Here is a 19882-nt window from a genome sequence, read left to right on the forward strand (position 1 = left end):
TACATACACCCACACACATGTACACATGCCCACACCTGTGCATACACACCCACACACACATACACATGCCCACACCTACACACACATACACACACCCCATCTACACTCAAGCCCTCCCTCCACCTGACACCCTTCCTTCTAAGTTCCAGAGAGAGGCTCCTGCCCTCCCCAGAACCCCCAACACTGCCACAGCCCCTCCTCCACTCCTACCCCAGGGAACTGCCCCCCCCAAGGCAGGGAGCCAAGGGCTATAAATACAAGTTGCTGAGTTGGGGACACCCGACCTCCAGGAGGTGGGGCATGCCATGGGGTGTGACGTAGGGCCCCTAGCACTGAGTGGCTGAAGCCCATCCCCCCTCCTGCAGGAATCCCTGCAGCCAGCCTGGTCTGGGACCCCCCCCACACACACACAAGGCCAAGGGCTCAGGCTCAGGGCTCTTGGAGAGAACCAGAGGCCTCACTCTGGGCAGGAGGGCCCCTTGGGGTCAGCCAGGGGAGGGGAGGGGGCAGAGCGGGGCAGGAGGGCAGCAGGCAAGGCTGAGGTGGGTGGGACACTGGGTGAGCCCACCTGCCTGGACAGGGACCTGAAGGAGGGCAGGGGCAGTGGTGGTCAGGAAGGCCGGCCGGCCTGCCATGGGGACAGGAGACATGCCACAGTTCCTGGCTGGGTGACTCAGTGCAAGTGGGGCCAGCAGGAAGCTGGCATAGGCTTTATGCCCTGAGGACACAGAGCTGGCTCCTCTCCAGGGGCCACTGCGAGCCCCATCCTTGTGCCAGGTGGCCCCAAACCCTGCTGCCTGGGGGCTGGATTACAACCCAGGGCAAAAGGGGCTTGGCTCTGGGGGGGCATGCCTGGGCCCCGCTGGGTCGGAGCCATGCGGGGGGCTGCTGCCAGGAATGGGTACCAGCTGGATGGCAGGAGAGTAGGCATGGGTCTCCCAGGAGGAGGGTGGGACTCAGAGCAAGCTGCCCCACAAGGTCTTGCCCAGGGGGAAGTATGCGAGGTGTAGGCTGGCTACGCTGCCAGGCAAGAGTTTCTGCAGAGGCTTCTAGGGGTCTGGGGGCCTCTCCGCTCTCTCTGCCTTCAGCCACACCAAACAAGCCCTCTCTCTCTGAGAGCTCCCAGCCTCCGTGCTCCTCTACTCGGGTCTGACCTGTGCAGTGTCCCTCCCTGCAGACGCCCTGCTTCAGGACAGAGCCCCCCGCATTCCCTACTCTCCACAGGCTCTCTGCTCCCGGTAGCCCCCAGCCCCCACTTCAGGACCCTGCTGGCAGTCAGCTCTCGCACCTGCCACAGGCCTTCCTCCAGGTGGCCCGAGGACTTCGTGGTTTCCATCTTGACGCCACCAGGCTGCAGAGATGGCTCTGGAACTGGCCTTCTAGCCCACGACATGCCACCCGCCAACTCCTACCCCCGCCCCCAGCAGCCCAGTGCAGAGCCCCATGTCCGGCTGGTGTCGCAGGGCGCTCTCTCCCCAGCTGCTGTGCCTGCAGGAGCCCCTGGCCTCCAGGTGCATGTTCATAACCGTCTGGCTGCTCGCTTCACGCTCCTCTCTAGCTCCTGACAAGCCAGGGCGGCTCCATCGAGCTCCTGTACAAGCGGGGAGACCGAGGCTGAGTGTGAGGCGGGAGGCCACCCGGCACAGGCCATCACCGCAGTCCCACCTCCAGCCCCTCCATGAGGGTGCAGGCACCCATCAAGGACCCTGCTTTGCCCCTGGGTCTCTCCCCTTAGCCGGGGCCTTTCACCCACCACTGGCCTCCAGGCACACTCTGCCCTTGGTCCCCTCCACTGCGTGACCTCCCCACTGTGCTCAGAGGCTGGCATGTGCCTGAAGGTTGAAGAGGGGCCCGTAGGAGCTCTGGGTGCAGGAGGCCAAGGCTGGGCGGGGACTGGAGACCCAGAGGCCTAGCTGAGAGGTAAGGCAGGGCGTGCAGGGCTTGGAGTCGGCTTGGCCCCAAGGGTCCCTTGGGCTTGGAGCCGTCCTGAGTGGCGTCCCCATCCCCCATGGCGGCTGCTCTACCTCCTAGGATGGCGAGGAGGTTAGTGGCCGCCTCTGCCCTGCATCCCGACCTCCTGCCCCCAGCTGGCCTGTCCCTCCCTGGGTCTCTGCTTCAGGTGTATTTAGTAACGCCCTTCGGAGGAGCTCCTTGGGCATGGTGCCTAAGGTACTTGACTGCTAACCAGAGGGCTGGCGGTTGGGCAATCTACTTCCGTAGTGATACTGCCTCGGAAACCCACGGGGGGGTCGCTATGAGTCGGGCGACTCAACGGCACATAAGAGCAACAACTTCGGTGATCTTTGTCACACTCCAGACTCCTCTGCTCCTGCCTGGAGGCGTCTGGGGCTGGGCCTCACAGGGGGGCACCCTTTGTCCCCACAGCTGCCTTATCTCCTCCCCACTGGATCACTGGGGCCAGAACACACCCAAGGGCCCCAGGCCTCCATGACGGCCAGAACATGCACTCTGTCCTGTGCCTTTCTGGGTCTCCAGGGCCCGTGTCTGGGGCCAGCCTCCCCTCTGCTCGCAGATATGCAGCCCCCACCCTTTGACCCCACAGCCTGGGGTCCATGGGGCTGCCCGTGGCCCCCCAGTGCTGTCCCCCTCTCACCATACCCAGGCCTGACCAGTCGACTGCCCCACCCACAGGCCGTGGCCTGGCCAGCATCACCTGTCCCCTTGCAGGTCCCTCGTGGCCTCACTGAGCCGAGCGAGTCCACCCGTTCTTCCAGCCCATCGCCCAGCCCCAGGACCCCAGGGCATGCCCTTTCTGTTGTCCCCACTACACACGGACATCGGGCCACATGCTGTCACAGCGCACTGCCTCGGGGTCTGGCACTGCGGCCTGTGCCCAGCAGGCTGACCCCTCTGCTGTCACGGCCAGCCCCTCAGCTGCCGTCGAGTTGAGCCCCACTTTGTTTCCAGCGGCTGAGGGCTTGGAAGTAAATTGGCAGGCGTCCATTCTGAGGAACCACTAGATGGACTTGAACCCCCAACCTTTCGGTTGGCAGGGAGCACATTCAGCCTTCGTGCCACCCAGGGTGCTGTCCCCTCTAGTCCCCAGAGCCCTGCAACGGTAACCCACTTCTCACTCCTGCATCCCCACTCCCATCTGAAGCCATCTTCACCTGGTGTTGGCTCTGGCCCAGCCGCCGAGGCAACGTGTACATTGAAAGAGCGCCTCCCCGCAGTGTAGAGAGGCCACACAGGGTGCTGGGTGGCCAGCCATGTGCAGTGAGGGGTCGTTTTGTGGCTTGGTCTGGCCTTCCACCATGAGCTGGGTCCCCCTCTAGGCAGGGAAGGCCCGCCTGGGCCGTGGCCAGAGGGGTGGCTGCCATAGGTGTGAGGCCACACAGGCCAGCTGGGCTGGATGCTGCTGCAATGGGCTGTGTCCTGGGCTTGCCCATTTAAGGGGAGTGTGGCCCACCCTTCCTGAGCACTCCATTGCCTGGGGCCCTCCTGACCATACCTGCGTGCTCAGTCCCAGAGTGGGGCTGGGAGGGAGCCCCCCAGGGACTTCACAGTGTGCCCGGGAGTGGTCTGGAGCAGTGTGGGGACCCCTGGGGGGGGAGCTGAGAAGGAGTCACATGAGAGGCCTGAACAGGCCCCAAGGGAGGGCTATGCCAGGTCAGAAGGAGTCAGGGTGAGTGTCTGGGGCAAGCGGCCATGTGCCAGTGGCTCCCTGACGAGGGGTGGACAGACGTGGTGGCAGGGCTCAGTGTCTGCAGTAGAATGAGCCCATGAGGGGAACAGTGGTTTGGACGTGGAGGTGTGGATGGCCTGCGACGTGGTCAAGGATGAGAACCACCCAGTGGTCCACTGCAGCATGAGGGTGGGGTGGGGGAGATGGAGGCCTGGGAGGCTATTGTGCAGACCAGGGAGGAGGGGCCCTGCCCAAAGCGACAACTCCTTGCCCTTAGCACCCTACCACACACACACGTGCACAGTCATTCATTTAATACACATATGCACATGCACGTGTGTAAGCAGATGTATACATGCACATGTGTGCACATTCATACACGTGATGTATGCATTCACACATGTTGCATACATGTATGCACTCACACATAAATACACATGGGTGCACACATCCACACACATAGTACATGTGTGCACACATGTGTTTATATGAGCACAATTCGTACACATGTACACACATTCACACATAGACATGAGCTCACACATAACACAGTGCACACATATATACATGTAGACTCACATGAACACATGCATATATGTGTGTGGACATTACACACATCTGCACACAAATACACAGGTGCACACGTATACATGTGTGTTCCACATGCCTATATGCATGCATGCACACAGATACGCTGTGCACTCACATGTATATGCACGTGTGGATGCACACTCATGTAGCACAGATGCACAGCCCTGCCATAGCTGCTCTGAGTGACACCCCTGGCCCCTGAGTGGCTGCTCTGAGCCTGCTCAGCCCACCCCCTCACCTTCCGCGATGCCTCTGGTACCACCTGCCCAGGCACAGAGAGGGCAGCCTGAGGCTCACTCAGACGCAGGAGGCCACCTGCCTGCTCAGGTGGACAGTAGGGTCCTTAAGGTCTGGGAGAGGGCCACAGGTGGTGTGGGAAGAGTGGGGGTGGGCAAAGGCACCAGGAGGGGGAGAGGGAGCCTTCCCTCTTTTGTTTGTGAGGTGCAGCAGGAAGGGGGGTGGGACATAGTCCCTGGGCTCTGGGGCCCATGTGGGCCTCGACTGCGGAGAGCCAGGTCTGTCCTGAAGAATGCAGAGTTCACAGGCCTCTCTGCTGTGAGTCAGGGCCTGGCTGAGCTCAGGATGCTGAAGGCCAGCAGATGGCCTGGGACAGAGCCAGGAAGTCTTGTCTAGACAGTCCAGGGGCAGGGATGGCCACGGGGAGGAGGCGTCCTGGACGTCAGGGTGGGGGTCAGTGCCACACAGGCCTTGGGATGCAGAGGCCAGCCCGGCAGGCAAGTGACAGGCATTCTCGTTGCAGGCTGGAGGCCAGGGAGAACAGGGGTCCTAGGGTCAGCCTGGCTGACTCTGGGGGCTTCCACATCCTGGGCTGCTCCTGGCCTCCCGTCTCCAAACTAGGCCATGGCCAATCAGATCACGCCCTTCCTGGCTCAGAGACTTCCAGGGTCTACCTCTGTGACTGCCCCATTGTTCAACTCCCTCCATGGGCTCACAGGCCGGCGGGAGGGGCCTTGCCTAAGAAAGGGAGGGGCGTTTTTCTGTCCCCAGCCTCCCTGTTGGCCCCCAAGGCCATGTCTCCCCAGGACACTACTCTGGACTCTCCAGGGTAGCTGGGAGCCTGTGCAGCCCCTTGAGGCAAGCCCTGGGCACAGCATCCCGGGCTGGGTGTGTGCCCAGCCAGGAGTGGCCCTGGCCTGACTCCTGGGCCCTGCCACCAGAGCTAGCACTTGGGTCACCTGATCCCACAGTCCACTCCAGCCTTCATCTGTCCCTAGGAGCCCGTGTTTACCTCAAACAAAGGCAGTGTGCTCAGCCCACATGCTATTGCCAGTTTGTCTCTGTGTCTGGGGCCTCATGACACCAGCAAATGGAGAACAGGAGGCACTTGGCCCTTGGCTCTTGTCTGTTCTAAGCTCCGTCTAGGCTCCATCTGCAGTCTGAGGCTCTGGGCTCTGGGCTCTGGGCTCCGTCTGGACTCTTGTCTGTTCTAGGCTCCGTCTAGGCTCCCTCTGCAGTCTGAGGCTCTGGGCGCCCTCTGGGTTTCGTCTGGGTGTGTCCTTGCTCTGTCAGAGCCCCGTCTGTCCCCTCGCCTCTCCAGGCAGGACTCACCACTTGTCTGGCCCTGCAGGCCCCCGGGCCCAGGTGGGTGAATGGGTCTTGAGTCTGAGACAGAGGGAGCTCCTTGGAGGCAGACAACCGAGTTCCAGTCCCAGCTCTGCTGCAAATGTCACTTCTCTCAGGACCTCAGTTTCCCCATCTGTAAACGGAGACCACACCCCCAGATGTCGCCCCCCTGCAGGGGCGGGAGAAGCTAAGGGGGCTTTGGGCCTGGATGTGTTCTGTGAACCGAGAGTGGGAGGCTGTGGCCTTCGATGCCTTACTGGGCAGAGCCATGTGGAGGGGCAGCAAGGAGAGTGAGCCCCAGGCACACGCATGGCCCTCAGAACCTGGGCCAGGTGGAGCCACACACCCCAGAATCCCACACGGCCTGCCCAGAGGCCGGTAACAGCACGGGCTCCCAGGACCGGGAGCCGGCTAGAAGCCCTGGCCATTCTGATAGGAAGTGGTGCGCCATCTCAGGCTGCAGCCCTGCTGTCACCACAGGGCCCAGCCTGGCTGCTGTCCATCTCACGGTTCAGAACCCTCCTGACACCAGCCAAGCTGCCCCCCCACCTGGTTGCAGCAGCCCAGCCAGACCCCAGGTCCTCCCTCCCACAGCAGCCCCTCTGGGGTCCCTTCCCAGTCTCTCTCCCAGCCCTCAGGAGGGACAGGATCCCACTGTGCCCTGTTCGTCCAGCCAGCCGGCTCTCACCAAGGCATGGACATACCAGGGGAAGAAGCCTTAATGATCACCCAAGCCTTCCGTTATCTGTGGGCACGGAGGTCCTGATCTCAGGATGGGCACAGAATCCACGCGCTGCTTCCCCAGTCTGTGCAGACACAGGTGGACCTGTCGGGTCAGGGTTGGTCAGAAAGGGGAAGTCGAGGGCCCTGCTGCAGCCCTCCCATCCCACCGCTCAGACTGACCACCTGGGAGTGCCATCGTGTCGGCCTCAGTCGCACCCCAGAACAGACCCTCAAACTGTTCATTCTGGAGGTGCAACACCCCGGTGTCATGAGCAAGCTGTGGAGCAGGCCTCCCCAAAGGCCCTCAGACACTGGAGGGACTCAGAGACCAAGGAAGGGTCAAGGGAGTGCACAAGAGTGGAGGCAGGCGCTCCGTGTCACAGCTCATTTCCCTGGTGCACGAAGCGGGTCAGGGGTGGTCACTCTTGCCAGGCTTCCCCCATGCCTGCCCCTTGCACCCTCCCCGGGCTCCCTGCTCTGGGCCTCCGCTGCAGCCCTCCACCCGTGGTCCATCCTGGTGGAAACTGCAAGACAACCTTGTCCAGATGCAGCGTGAGGACAGGTGCTCGTGCTGGTGGGGAGGGATCAGTGTGTCACTCGGGGCTGACCAGGCCGAGGGCTACAGAGGATAGGACCAGGGCCAGCCAGGTAGGCCAGGAGAGGCCAGAGGACTGGCCCACACAGCTGTCAGCCCATCGCCCTACAGCCAGAGCTGGGCTTCTTAGCATGGTGGACTTGGAAGAGGCCCCCTCATTGGAAGCCAGCGACAGGACCCACGTCTGCAATGGGGCCAGGGGTCTGCTCTGGGCCCTGTTATCTGAGGATCCTGGGGACAGAGTGGGCATGCTGAGGGCAGAACAGGAAGGTAGGCTTGGGCCACGACCCAGGTGTGGGGAAGGATCTTGGGCTGGGGGTCCCATCAGCCTCACTAGACAGGAGGGGGTCCTGATGCACCATCTTGTGGGAAGGGACCTGGGGACTGGGCCACCCACCTGCAGCCTTAAGCTTGCTGACCCTTCCCACACCTGGTCACTCCCCCCACTGCGGCCTGACTGGCACCAGGGGCAGCAGCCAGCCCCAGGGAACACCTTTCTGCAGCCGTCACTTGATCAATGGGTATCTGTGACTGTGGGCCTCCCCGTCTGAGCTCCCCTCTGACCTTGAGCCAGGGCAGGGCAGCATCGTGACCCCTGTGCTATCTGAGGAAGCACTGGAGGTCACGTGCCTGCCCTCCTGGCCCAGGGTCCCTTGCACCCCAAGCAGCACCAGGTTCATGGAGAAGGGGACCCCGGGGAGGGTTGCTCCAGAGCTGTCTTCTTTATTCTGGGATGGACGGTGTGGGTCCACTGGGAGGGGTCCCTGCCAAAGGGAACGGGACCAGGCTGTGCTGGGCACCCCCGGCCCTGGTGAAGGGCAGGTCTGCCCACGCCCACACCTGTACCCTGGCGGCCATGCAGAGCGCTGGGCTGTGGGGGGGGCCCAGCAGAGCTGGCTGCCTGCAGAGGCTGGGTCCCGCTGCCGGCATCAGAGAGTGTGGGCCCCGCAGGCAGCTGGGCTCTAAGCGGGGCCCTGTGCTGAGCCAGCCCCACTCTCACCATTCCCCCACAGCGATAGTAACCAGGGGGAGGGCCAGACCCTCTCCAACCCCTCTTTTCACCTACACATCCCAGACACCCACGAGCCTGATGGAACCACACACCCATAGTCTTGCCCATCCATGGGGAGAGGCTCCCAGCACCAGGGGCAGCCCCTGAGCCTCTGGGTTTGGAGTGGCCCCAGAGGGCAGCTGGGTGCTAGCCCAGGTCCTCAGTGTCTCTCTCTCTAGGGCGGCAACAATGCGGGCCACACTGTGGTGGTGGATGGCAAGGAGTACGACTTCCACCTCCTGCCCAGCGGTATCATCAACAGCAAGGCCGTGTCCTTCATTGGTGAGTGCACCCCTGGTGGCAGGAGAGGCCAGGGTGCTGACCTGCCCATGTGGCTCCATGCACCAGGCGCTGCTTCAGGAATGACCTGCCCCACACTGAGGAGCAGACTACACGCACACTCACACTCAGACACACACATCTGTACACTCACACACATGCACACTCAGACATGCACAATGCACACCCACACATGTACACTCACAAACGTGCACTCACATATGTGCACACTCACGTGTGTGCACACAGACTCATGCACACGTCTACACTCACACACACATTCACACTCAGACACATGTGTACACTCACAAACATGCACACGTGCACACTCGGACATGCACAATGCACACACATGTACACTCACAAACATGCACTCACATGTGCACACTCAGACGTGTGTGCACATACATGCACCCACAGGTGCACATGTGTACAGTCACACATGCACACATTCACACTCAGACACATGTGCACACTCTTGCATACATGCACACTCAGACACACGCACATTCTTACCAGGGGGACAGTGCTTGCCAGACGAGCCTGCTGGGAGCTGAAGGATCGAGGGGCCTGTCCTTATGAGGGTTGGGGTAGAGAGGTGGGATGCAGAGTTCACAGTGCCAGGGGGTGTGTACCCCATCTGAGTGTCTGGGGGGCATATGTGTGTCTGAACAGGGCCTGTTGTGGGCAAGTGTGTTCATGCATTAGCACATGTGTGTGTGTGTGTAGGTATGAGTGTACACATGTGTGTGTGTGCAGTGAGTGTACATGTGTGTCCATGTGGGCGTAGTGTGTGCATGCGTGTAGATATGCATGTGGGAGTGTGCATGTGAGTGTACATGTTTGCACACGTCAGGGTGTGTGCAGGGGTACGGTGGGCCTGCCGATTGCCAAATGACGGTGGGCCTGAGTGGAGAAAGGCTGTGCCCTGTGCCCCACTCCCCTCGGCCAGCTCCCCTGCAGGCTCCTCTTACAGAGCCCCTGGGCCCCAGTACCCTCCAGTCTGGGTCTTGGCTCCCACACCCCCAGCGGCTCATCAGAGAGGTTTCTCAGCCTCCAGGCAGACCAGGCCCCCGGATGCACTGTCCCTCTGGCTCCTTCCACACCGGCAGCAAAGTGCCCCACGGGCTGGGAATCCTTCCACGCCGGCAGCAAAGTGCCCCACGGGCTGGGAATCCTTCCACGCCGGCAGCAAAGTGCCCCACGGGCTGGGAAGCGGAGGCCACAGGGCTGTCTGGCTTATCTGAGCTTGGTTTGCACCCCACAGATGGACAGATGGCCTGGGCCTCTCAAGCACAGGCAGTCACAGGGAGGGGTCAGCTAAGGTGGGAGGTCTGCCCAGTGTCACGGATGGGGCTCCGGCAAAGACGACCTGTGCTTGTGCCCTGAGTCCCTGTCCCCAGGCCTGGGGCTGCTACCCTGGCCAGTGTGACAGGCCGCCAACCATGGCTTCCCCCCTCCTCCAGCCGCCAGCCTGGCGAGGATGACCTGTCAGTGTCTGAGGAGTGGGGGGATGGGGCAGGGCGTCACCAGGGAACACGACCAGGGTCGAGCTCTCAGCGGGGAGTGGACATGCACACACCCACGCAGCTGCCCTGGTCTTGCAAAACCTTCCCGGGCTGCCGGTCATTTCAGGATGCATGGCATTTGGTGACCTTTCCTGCAGTCTCTAAGTTCCTGGCTGCAGTGACATGCAGGTCCCTCAGCAGCAGGGGGCTGTCACCCGTCTGCAGTGACGCACCACACCCTGGTCTCTCGGCAGTGGTGGGGGAGGGAGGGACAGGTCACCCCATCTGCAGTGATGCCCCAGTCCCTTGGGGGGGTGACGGGTCACCCAGTGATACCTGGGTCCCTCAGCAGCAGGCACTGTCACCTGTCTGCTGTGAAGCCCTTGGCCCCTCAGCAGCCAGGGACGGGGGGCGGTGCGGGGCCAGGGACTCCTTCGGGGAGGCAGTGCCGTGCCCAGCCAGGTGAGCTGATGTGAGCACTCAGCCCCTCCGGCCTCAGCCTCCGTTGTGGAGGCGTCCGCGTGGACTGGGGGCCGGGGGCAAGCAGGGTGCCTGCATTCCCGGGGCCCTGTGCTGGCCCTGTCTCCGAGCCTGCCCTGTGCCATTGGGTGTGTCGGCACAGTCTTGTCTCGGAGGCGTGTGGAGGCCGTGAGGCCTGCGCTCTGTTCCCGAGGTTGATGCTCCTTCAGGACAAACTGCTCCAAATGAGTCGTTGAGTGCACTCGGGCCCAGGGACCACACGTGCGTCAGAGCACAACTGTGCCCCACGAACCTCTAGCCCTTCCGTGAGCAGCCAAGCACGTTAACCATTTGCACCTCAGGGACTTCAACAAAGCGGCCCAGCCTGACAGGTGTCGCTCACACACTGCCCACCCCACCTGCTGTTGAGACGCTGAAATTCTCACGGCCCATGATCCGGTCAGCCACCCCCCACTGCTCTCTGTGTCTTGCTGCTAACAGGCAGTTCTGGGAGCAGGTGCAGGTTCACGCTCCATCCCAGCGCGTGCTGACAGGTTCGTGCTGCGTCCCGGCACACGCAGTGGCATGCATGTCATACATTGTCATGACTGAGGAGCAGACAGTGAAATGCTGCCGTGAGCTGGAGTCCGTGGTTTACACTGGAGACCCTGGTGGTACACGGGGTAAGGTGCTTGGCTCCTCACAGAAAGGTTGGGGGTTCGAGTCCATCCAGAGGCACCTCGGGACCAAGGCCTGATGACCCACTCCCGGCAGGTCCCGTGGAGCCGCGTCCTGACATGTGGGGCCGCCAGGGCTCCAGCCGGCTCCACAGTGGTGGGCTCCCTCACTGTGGCACCCTTACGTTAGAGCTCACTCTGCTGTGAAGTTTCACACGCAGGTTGTCGGTGACAGTCGGTCTCCTGTGTTCTAGGCAACGGGGTGGTCATCCACTTACCCGGATTATTTGAAGAAGCGGAAAAAAACGAGAAGAAAGGTGAGTCCAGCGCTGTGCCTGGCCCCCAGCAAGCAGTCGCCTCTGCAGGCACCGATCCCTCCCTCAGCAGGGCCCAGCCGCTGCCGGCCTCCCTCTGCCGACACAGAAAGCTCAGGTCTGAGTGCAGGATGAAGCGAGGCGGGCGGACAGCGGTCCCAGGCCCTGGGGTTCTGATTCAGGAAGGAGCCGAGACCCTGACGCCAGCCCAGTTTGGGACCAGTGGACAGAATGTGCTTGGAATGACCTGGTCGTGAGCAGGCACACCGGGAGCACGATGGGGCGGAGGGGTGGCAGCTGGCCAGGGGAGGAGAGGTAGGCAGGGTGCCTGTCACCATCGCTGGGGACCCTGGGCTCAGGCGTGGGCCAGGCAGGCCTGCAGTGCTGGTGGCTGCAGGGGACCTGGGGAGGACCAGAGCCATGCCTTGGGCTGTAGGGCAGGCTGGACCCAGGGCACCACTGGAGAAGGCAGATGAGCACGGGAAGGGATGAAACCAGGGCCCCAAAGAGGGGACAGGTCATCTTCAGAGTGGCTGCGGGCAAGGGGACAGCCAGACCTCAGAGCAGCTCGGAGGTCTTCCCAGGACCTGCAGCAGAGGCCAGCCTATGGGGTTGGGAGGTGGGGGGCGGCCCAGGTAGGAGTGGGGACAACCAGGGTCCCTTGCCCGTATCCCCACAGGCCTCAAGGACTGGGAGAAGAGGCTTATCATCTCGGATCGAGCCCACCTCGGTAGGTCCGCTTGGGGGGGGCTGGATACAGCCCTCTCTACCCAGGGGCCCTGTCAAACCACAGCCCTTCCCTCTTGTCCCTTGTCCTTTCCAAGGAGGCCAGATGGGGGGCAGCTGAGGCCCGGGACCTCCCGGCATACACTGAGTGGAAGCCAGCGCCCAGTGTGTGCTCCCGGCCAGGGCTTGGTGGCTGTGCCCGGCTCCACCACCCCATCCTGTCCCCTGGAGCCTGGGAGCCGCCACATGAACCACTGTCTCTGTCTCTCTGTGTCCCCACGGTGCTCACCTGGACCAACAGTATTTGACTTCCACCAGGCGGTCGACGGACTTCAGGAGGTGCAGCGCCAGGCGCAGGAGGGGAAGAAGTAATTACACAGCACCCTGTCCCCCCGATGATCTCCAAGGCCTGCATATCGGGCAACGAGGGATCGGGCCCGGGCCTAGGTGTGGGGGGCTGCCCGGTCCAGCCCTGCGAGAGTCCTGTCTGCGTGGGCAGCGGTGCTTCCTCAGCCTCCTGACTGCACCTGCACTGGCCACACTGCCAGAGCTCCAGGGAGGAACACACACGCACACACAGCTACACGTCTGCACGCACACAAGGCGCAGAGAAGTCTAGAAGCACAGACAGGGCAGGGCAGAGAAAGAACAGGTGTTGGCCCTGCTTAAAGCTCCCATAGGGCACTCTAGTCCTGCTCCCACCCCCACATTCAGTCACCTGCTCCAAACACTGACCAGACCCCCGCCATGCGGCCGGCTGTCCCCAAAGCCCAGAACACGCGTGCAGAAAACAGCAAGCATCCCAGGAGCACACGGGAGGGGGCAGGACAGAGCAAACAGATGGGGTGGGTTGGGAATGGGGGCACGTCCGTGGTGCTCCATACTGGGTCACTGAAGATGACAGGTGACACGCCCTGACATGAGGAGACAGGACGCCCTGAAAATGCCAGGGTAGCCTGAGCCTCACCCCAGAGGCACGGTGGGCTGGCCTGGCCACCCTCGAAGCCCACAGAGCAGCCCTGCCACCCAGGGCCTCCACTAGAAAGGAGGGGGGAGGGAGCATCTCTGGGTGCCTCGCCTAGAGACACCCCGGCCTGGCCTGCATGCTGTCCTCTGCCTGGGCCCATTCACACACACACACATACGTGCACACATTGACCAGCACATGCACACCCCACCACTACCCATGCAGGCATGCACATGCTATGCACACAAACACTTGCACACCACCACACCCATGCAGGCATGCACACACCACACATGTACTCACTATGAACACAAACATTTTCACATACACATGCACACTCATGCACACACCACCCCCCATGCTGGCACACACACGGCACACGTGTCCTCACTATGCGCCCAAGTGCACACAGTGCATATACACACACATGCACACACACAGGCCAGCACACACATGCATGCACACACACCAGGCCCCCATGCAGGCACACACACGTGTACTCGCTATACACACACTTGAACACACATAGCTTAGCTACAAGCAGGTGGTCCTGGTGAGCCTCTCAGTTCCACATGTGTGGGGATGGGCCTGTGGGGGCAGTGGGCATGTGGTGGCCCAGCCAGCACTCCCAGGGCAAGGAAGGAGCCAGCGGCCATAACAGTGTCCTCAGGGTGGAGAGGGTGGTCAAGGCAGACAGCCATCAGGTGCTTAGGGCACTGGGCACGGTGCCTCAGGTGGAGGGAAGGGTCAGGCCTGGTCTTGGAACAGTCTGCCCAGCACCAGGCCTGCTGACTGAAACTTGCTTGGGTCACAGTGGGCCGTGTCTGTTTGCTGTCTGGTGCTGGGTCTCCCGGGGCCCTGGCCAGACTGGTAGGAAAGAACCCTAGTGGCCACCAAGGAAGCCCAGGTCTGGGGTGTGGACCCTAAGGGGCGGGGTGGGCCCCTTCATCCTCCTGCCTGTGCGCTGGTTTCAGCATTGGCACCACCAGGAAGGGCATTGGGCCAACCTACTCCTCCAAAGCTGCGCGGACCGGCCTTCGCATCTGTGACCTCCTCTCAGATTTTGATGAGTTCTCTGCCAGGTGCCTGGGGCTGCCCTGGGAGGGTGTGTGGGGGCGAGTGGGGAATGCTCAGGGACCCGGGGCCCACAGGGAATGCAGTGACCACCCCGTCCACAGATTCAAGAGCCTGGCCCAGCAGCACCAGGCCATGTTCCCCACGCTGGAGATAGACATCGAGGGTCAACTCAAAAGGCTCAAGGTGCGGGGGTGTGTCACGTCTGAGGGCAGGTGGGGCGGTGTCCCAGGAGGTCAGTGGCTCATCAGGCACCCCTGGAACCCTGGGCAGCTTGCTTGTTATAAACAGCACTGTTACGGGGCGGCTGGCCTCAGGGAGCCCCTGTGTGGTGCAGATGCTTAATATTAACACACTCGGCTGCTAACTGGAAGGTTGGTGGTTTGAAGGCCCCCAGAGGCATCTCAGAGGAAAGGCCTGAAAAATCAACCATGGAAACCCTGGGGCCCCTGAGTAGAATCAACGCAGCGGCAACCGGGTGGGTCTTTCTTGGCCTCTTCCTGGGGACAAGGCCGCCCTGCGAGCCCTGAGGCAATGCTGGCCCAGGTGGGCTTCTCAGGAGGCCAGGACACAGGGGCTCACTTACCTGGTGTCCCCTGTATACCCCTTACGTACTCTCAGGGAACAGTTGCCCAGGAGACACAGGGAGGAGCCCCTTTCATACCTGCGACAGGAAGTGCTGGTGTCCCTCTGACTCTGAGAGCTGGGGGTGGGGGCAGGGAACAGGGATGATGACTGCAACCTCCGGAAGGTCCCGGGAAGAGTCCCGCCCCTCTCGGCCACATCTCTGAGAGCGGAACACACCTGCTGGGTGGACTGGGTTGAGCCTACACATCAAACACACCTGAAACACACAGACGTCCAGGTCCTGAAAAAGAGGATGTGAGCAGCCCCTTAGGCATTGCTCGCAGGCACAATAGCAAACACATGTGAAATGTGTTTCCAGAATGTTCCATCAGCCTGTCCAATCAGATCGGCATCCTAAGAGGCCAGTGGTGAATCACCCAGGGAGACCCGTGGAGGGTAGCAGGGCCCAAGGTCACAGGGGCTGTGTGTGAAATGAAGATTCCGGGAGGCTGCTGGGTGGGCTCCTATCTTCCTGTTCCTGCAGGGCTTTGCCGAACGGATCCGGCCCATGGTGCGTGACGGGGTGTACTTCATGTATGAGGCACTCCATGGCCCCCCGAAGAAGATCCTAGTGGAAGGCGCCAATGCAGCCCTTCTGGACATAGACTTTGGTGAGTCTTGGCTGCCTGCTCCAGGGCCCCCAGCCCCGTGCCTGCCCAGGAAGGCAGGCTAACCACTGCAAACTGGGACCAGGGTACATGGGGAGGGGCTGAGCCGGCCCAGTTCATGGTACCTCTGTGATCATGAAAATGGCACTGTGCCCCTTGTTCTGACTCCATGGGGTGGGTGGGAGAAGGAGCTAAGAGGTGGAAGGCCAGGGGGTGAGTGGCTGTGAGGCGGCAGGGAGTCACCCAGGCTGGTTTGAACAGGCCTCCAACATCCCAGGTGCAATTTCTGCGTGTCCCAGCCCCTGACCCATAGATGTACCTGTTCACCCTCCCCCATCACCAAGGTGGCCAGGAGCTGGCAGGAGGACACCCACCACTCCAGCCAGGAGCAACGTTCTACTCCCTCTCACCCTGGACTCCTGTGTGAACCTCAGTGGCCCAGCCCACAGTGCCCCATGTGGCCACTCCTGCAGGACAGCCCCTCAGATCTCAGGGATCCCCCACCACAGAGATGTGCAGGAGATGGAGCGTGGCTGCCACTGCTCTTTGCTGAGGGGGTTCTTGTGGCTGGCCTGTCTTGCAGGGACCTACCCATTTGTGACATCTTCCAACTGCACCGTGGGGGGCGTGTGCACAGGCCTGGGGGTGCCCCCCCAGAACATTGGCGAGGTCTATGGCGTGGTGAAGGCATATACCACACGCGTGGGCATCGGTGCCTTCCCCACAGAGCAGATTAACGTGAGTACCCTTCCCTGCAGGGAGTGGGTTGTAGGCCAGACGTGGACCCATTGTGGTCATGACTTCACCGTCAAGGAGGGCCCTTTCTGGCCCACAGGGTGGAGCGAGGATTACTGTAGAAGTCTTACCCGTTCCCACAGTAGGAATACCTTATGAATGCAAACTGAGTGTGCATGTGCACATGTGTGCATGCGTGTGTGTATGTGTGTGCGTGTATGCATGTGTGTGCACGTGTGCATATATGCATGTGCAGTGTATACATGGATGTGTGTGCACGTGTGCATGTATGTGCAGATGTGTCTGAGTAGTGTGCAGTCGTGTGCATTATACATGTGTAAGCTCACATATGTGTACACACGTGTATCAGTGCACACTTCGACTCCCAACCTGGGAACAGTACCGCTGTACACTCCCCACTGAGTGCAGGGGCTCCAAAGGGACCAGGGCCCCAAAGGGACTCAGGGCGCCTTGGCCCTGTCCTCAGAAACACACCAGCCATCCCTGCTGTTTGGGACGGCTCCTCCACCTGGGTTTCTGTAGCCGCCAAGCAAAAGTCAGGTAATCCCGGAACTCTCAGACCCCCAGCCCTCCTCTCCCACCCTCACCTGTGACCCTGTCACAGAGACAGGAAGCTTCTGTCCTTACACAGGGAGAGGCAGCAGGGTGCACGAGGCCAGAGTGGAGGAGGGAGGGCAGGACTTCTGGAGCAGTCTCCAGCCAGCTCTCACTGGAGGGGTGGGCACGGGTCAGTGGCCTGCAGGAAACACCCACATGCACCCCACACACTAGGCTCTGTCCCCAGAGTGTGAGTGGGGCCGGAGAGGCTGCCTGTGCCTCCCCACGGAGCGGAGGCCCTGCCACCCGGTCGGTCAGGGCCCAGTGTGAGCTAAAGCTGGTGGCAGAGATGCTAGGACACGGGGCACAGGTGTGTGGAGGAGCTGCTGGCTTGAGGATGGCTCCGTCATGAGAGGCTGTCCCTGGAGATGCAACCGGCAGCCAGGCTGGCACAGTCGTCTTTCCCTCCTGCTGACCACGGCCCCGTCTTCCACACAGGAGATCGGGGACCTGCTGCAGAACCGTGGCCACGAGTGGGGCGTGACCACGGGCAGGAAGCGGCGCTGCGGCTGGCTGGACCTGGTGATCCTGAGATACGCCCACATGATCAACGGCTTCACTGCGTAAGTGCTCTGAGAACGTGCTGTCCTCGAGGTCCCCACACCAGGCACTTGGAGTTGGGCAGACTGGCAGCAGGGGTATCAGCCATCCAGGGCAGAGGTGCGGGGCCAGGCTGAGCACCTGCCCGGGAAGACGATGCCAGTGGAATTGGTGTTAACTTACCAACGAGCTCTCACTGCTGGCCTGAAGCCTACAATGCCGCTAGAACCTGCTCACTGGTACCCCTCATGCGGTGCCCAAGGCACGCACCTACCTGCCCTACCTGACAGACCTGAAGTGCACCTCTGTGCCTGGACCATTCCTGGGCTCTTGAGCTTCACTCTCAGCTCCCTGTGGGCACGAGAGGTGCAGGAGGATGGAAAGCCCACAGGGTGGAGGGGGGGTCCCTGGGTTGCTGGTCAATTGCGGCCTTGTCCATCTCTGGTTGCGGCCTCATCCGTCTCTGGTTGCGGCACAGGCTGGCGCTGACCAAGCTGGACATCTTGGATGTGCTGGATGACATCAAGGTCGGCGTCTCCTACAAGCTGAACGGGAAGCGGGTCCCCTACTTCCCAGGTGTGAGCCTCGAGGCTGCTGTCCACGTGTGGCAGTCACTGTGGACGCTGGGGGAATGCAGCTTCTCAGAGAGGACGGTGGAGTGGATTAGACTCAAAGTGCAAGTGCATCCCTTTGCTAGTGTCCACTACCCCCTGACCTTGAGAGGCCTGGGAGGCCCCCCCAGGGTCCTCAGGGAGCCTGCGGAGCTGGTGGGGGGCACAGGTGGCGGGCAGCTGCAAGGCCCATGTGGACTTTGCAGTGGCTGTTCCAGCATCACCCTGTGGTGACACTGCTGGGAGCTGCAAGTCACTGCATAAGTGGGTCCCCTTTCCTCGGGGAGCTGATGCTCTCAGGAGGAGCTGAGGCCCCCAGATCCTCACTCTGAGGATTTCTGAGTGGGTCCTTGGATGCTATCTTCAGTGGGAGCTCTAGCAAAGCGTTCAGTGGATACACAACAGGGTGGGCATGTCCCCCAGGTCTGGAAGGGGGACAGCCCGAAAGGCACTAATGGGAGAAGGCCCAGCAGGGCTCCTCGTTTCTCCATGTGAGTCCTGGGCAGCCAGGCCCCAGGCTCTGGTTGAGTTCACAGTGAGAGGAAAGCAGGGGGCCCCAGCCCACCCTGTGTACATTCCCTCCTCAGCCAACCAGGAGACCCTTCAGAAGGTGGAGGTTGAATACGAAACTCTGCCGGGATGGAAAGTAGACACCACGGCAGCCAGGAAGTGGGAGGACCTCCCAGCCCAGGCCCAGAACTATGTCCGGTTTGTGGAGAACCACGTTGGGGTGGCAGGTGGGTACCCTTCCAGCACTGGCCTGTGGTCCCACTGGGTACAAGACTTGGCCAGACAATAAGAAAGCACCCTGGTGTTTTAAAACCAGTAACCTAGTTTCCCTGGTGTTCTGGTTACCTAGTGCCGCTCTAACAGAAGATACCACAAATGTGGATGGCCTTAACAAACAGGAGTTTATTCTCTTACAGTTCAGGAGGCTAGAAGTCCAAGTTCAAAGTGCCAGGCTGTAAGGCTGGGTGAAAGCCCCTCAACCTTGGGCTTCAGCTCTGACCCTTGCTTCCGGCCCACTGAAGCTAGAGGCATCTCTGCACTCAGGCAGCTACTGGCTGCTGAGGCTGACAAGCCCAAGGTTGACAAGTAAAATGGCACAGTCCCAATGTTACCAAGCCACATGGCAGGCCATCAATTCAAGTCCATTGAAAGTCCCAAAGTCGGCAGAGCGTGGCAGGCTGCTGAACAACGACACAGCTACATGCAGGGTCCAAGCGTGTCATAAGCTAGAGACCATTCCCAAAGCTGCTGCTTATATACGGGAAGCAGACCACATCCCCAAAGCAGCTACTCAGCTGCTCTAGTAGATTCCACCATGGAGCTGATTGCCAGTCTCACCATGGGGAATAACTACATTCAGCTGCCCAGCCCCTCACCCAGGCCCCACCAAGGTGACACACAAACTTAACCACCACACCTGGTGTTGTCTTCAACTGGTGGGGCCCCCACGTGTGTCAGAGCAGAGCTGGCGTCCTCGGGGCTCTCAGTGGCTGGTCATTTGGAAGCACATTGTCAGGCCTGTCTCCCGAGGTGCCTCTGGGTGGACTCAAACTTCCAACGTTCTGGTGAGCAGCTGAGTGTGTTCAGTGTTCACACCCAGGACTCCTCCCACTGCCCGTGTTAACTACAGGAGGGAGGGGCCTTGGGACGCAGGAGGTTCCACATGGTTCTATTGTGCACCTGAAACTCCTCTACAAGCAGTCTCTTTAAAATGTGACTTCACTACTTTGATTCTACTCCAGTAATGATCCACAAAATTGAAGGACAGAAGCCACTTGGCGGACATCTGTCCCGGCTGCACTAACTCCTCTGTCTTTCCAGTCAAGTGGGTCGGTGTCGGAAAATCAAGAGAGTCCATGATCCAGCTGTTTTAGACGAAGACTGAGCCGACCCCAAGAAGCCACGGTAACATCCCCATCCCCACCATGCCAGCTGCCGCC

The 19882-nt window shown here is 61.1% G+C and overlaps 1 protein-coding gene across 1 annotated transcript; it reads left to right on the plus strand.

The window, feature by feature from the left end:
- The first annotated feature begins 3778 nt into the window (after positions 1 to 3778).
- On the plus strand, positions 3779 to 19816 carry ADSS1 (adenylosuccinate synthase 1). The gene is made up of 13 exons (XM_007944586.2): positions 3779 to 3835; positions 8370 to 8472; positions 11368 to 11430; positions 12107 to 12157; positions 12455 to 12521; positions 14095 to 14202; positions 14299 to 14380; positions 15306 to 15432; positions 16013 to 16167; positions 17221 to 17345; positions 17801 to 17898; positions 18521 to 18670; positions 19764 to 19816. The coding sequence occupies exons 1-13, from the start codon at positions 3779 to 3781 to the stop codon at positions 19814 to 19816; spliced, it is 1239 nt and encodes a 412-aa protein (XP_007942777.2).
- Positions 19817 to 19882: the final 66 nt, after the last annotated feature.

Source organism: Orycteropus afer, unplaced genomic scaffold, assembly GCF_000298275.1.
Source record: "Orycteropus afer afer isolate SDZICR_OR568_19922 unplaced genomic scaffold, OryAfe1.0 scaffold00128, whole genome shotgun sequence".
Classification (NCBI taxonomy): Eukaryota; Metazoa; Chordata; class Mammalia; order Tubulidentata; family Orycteropodidae; genus Orycteropus; species Orycteropus afer.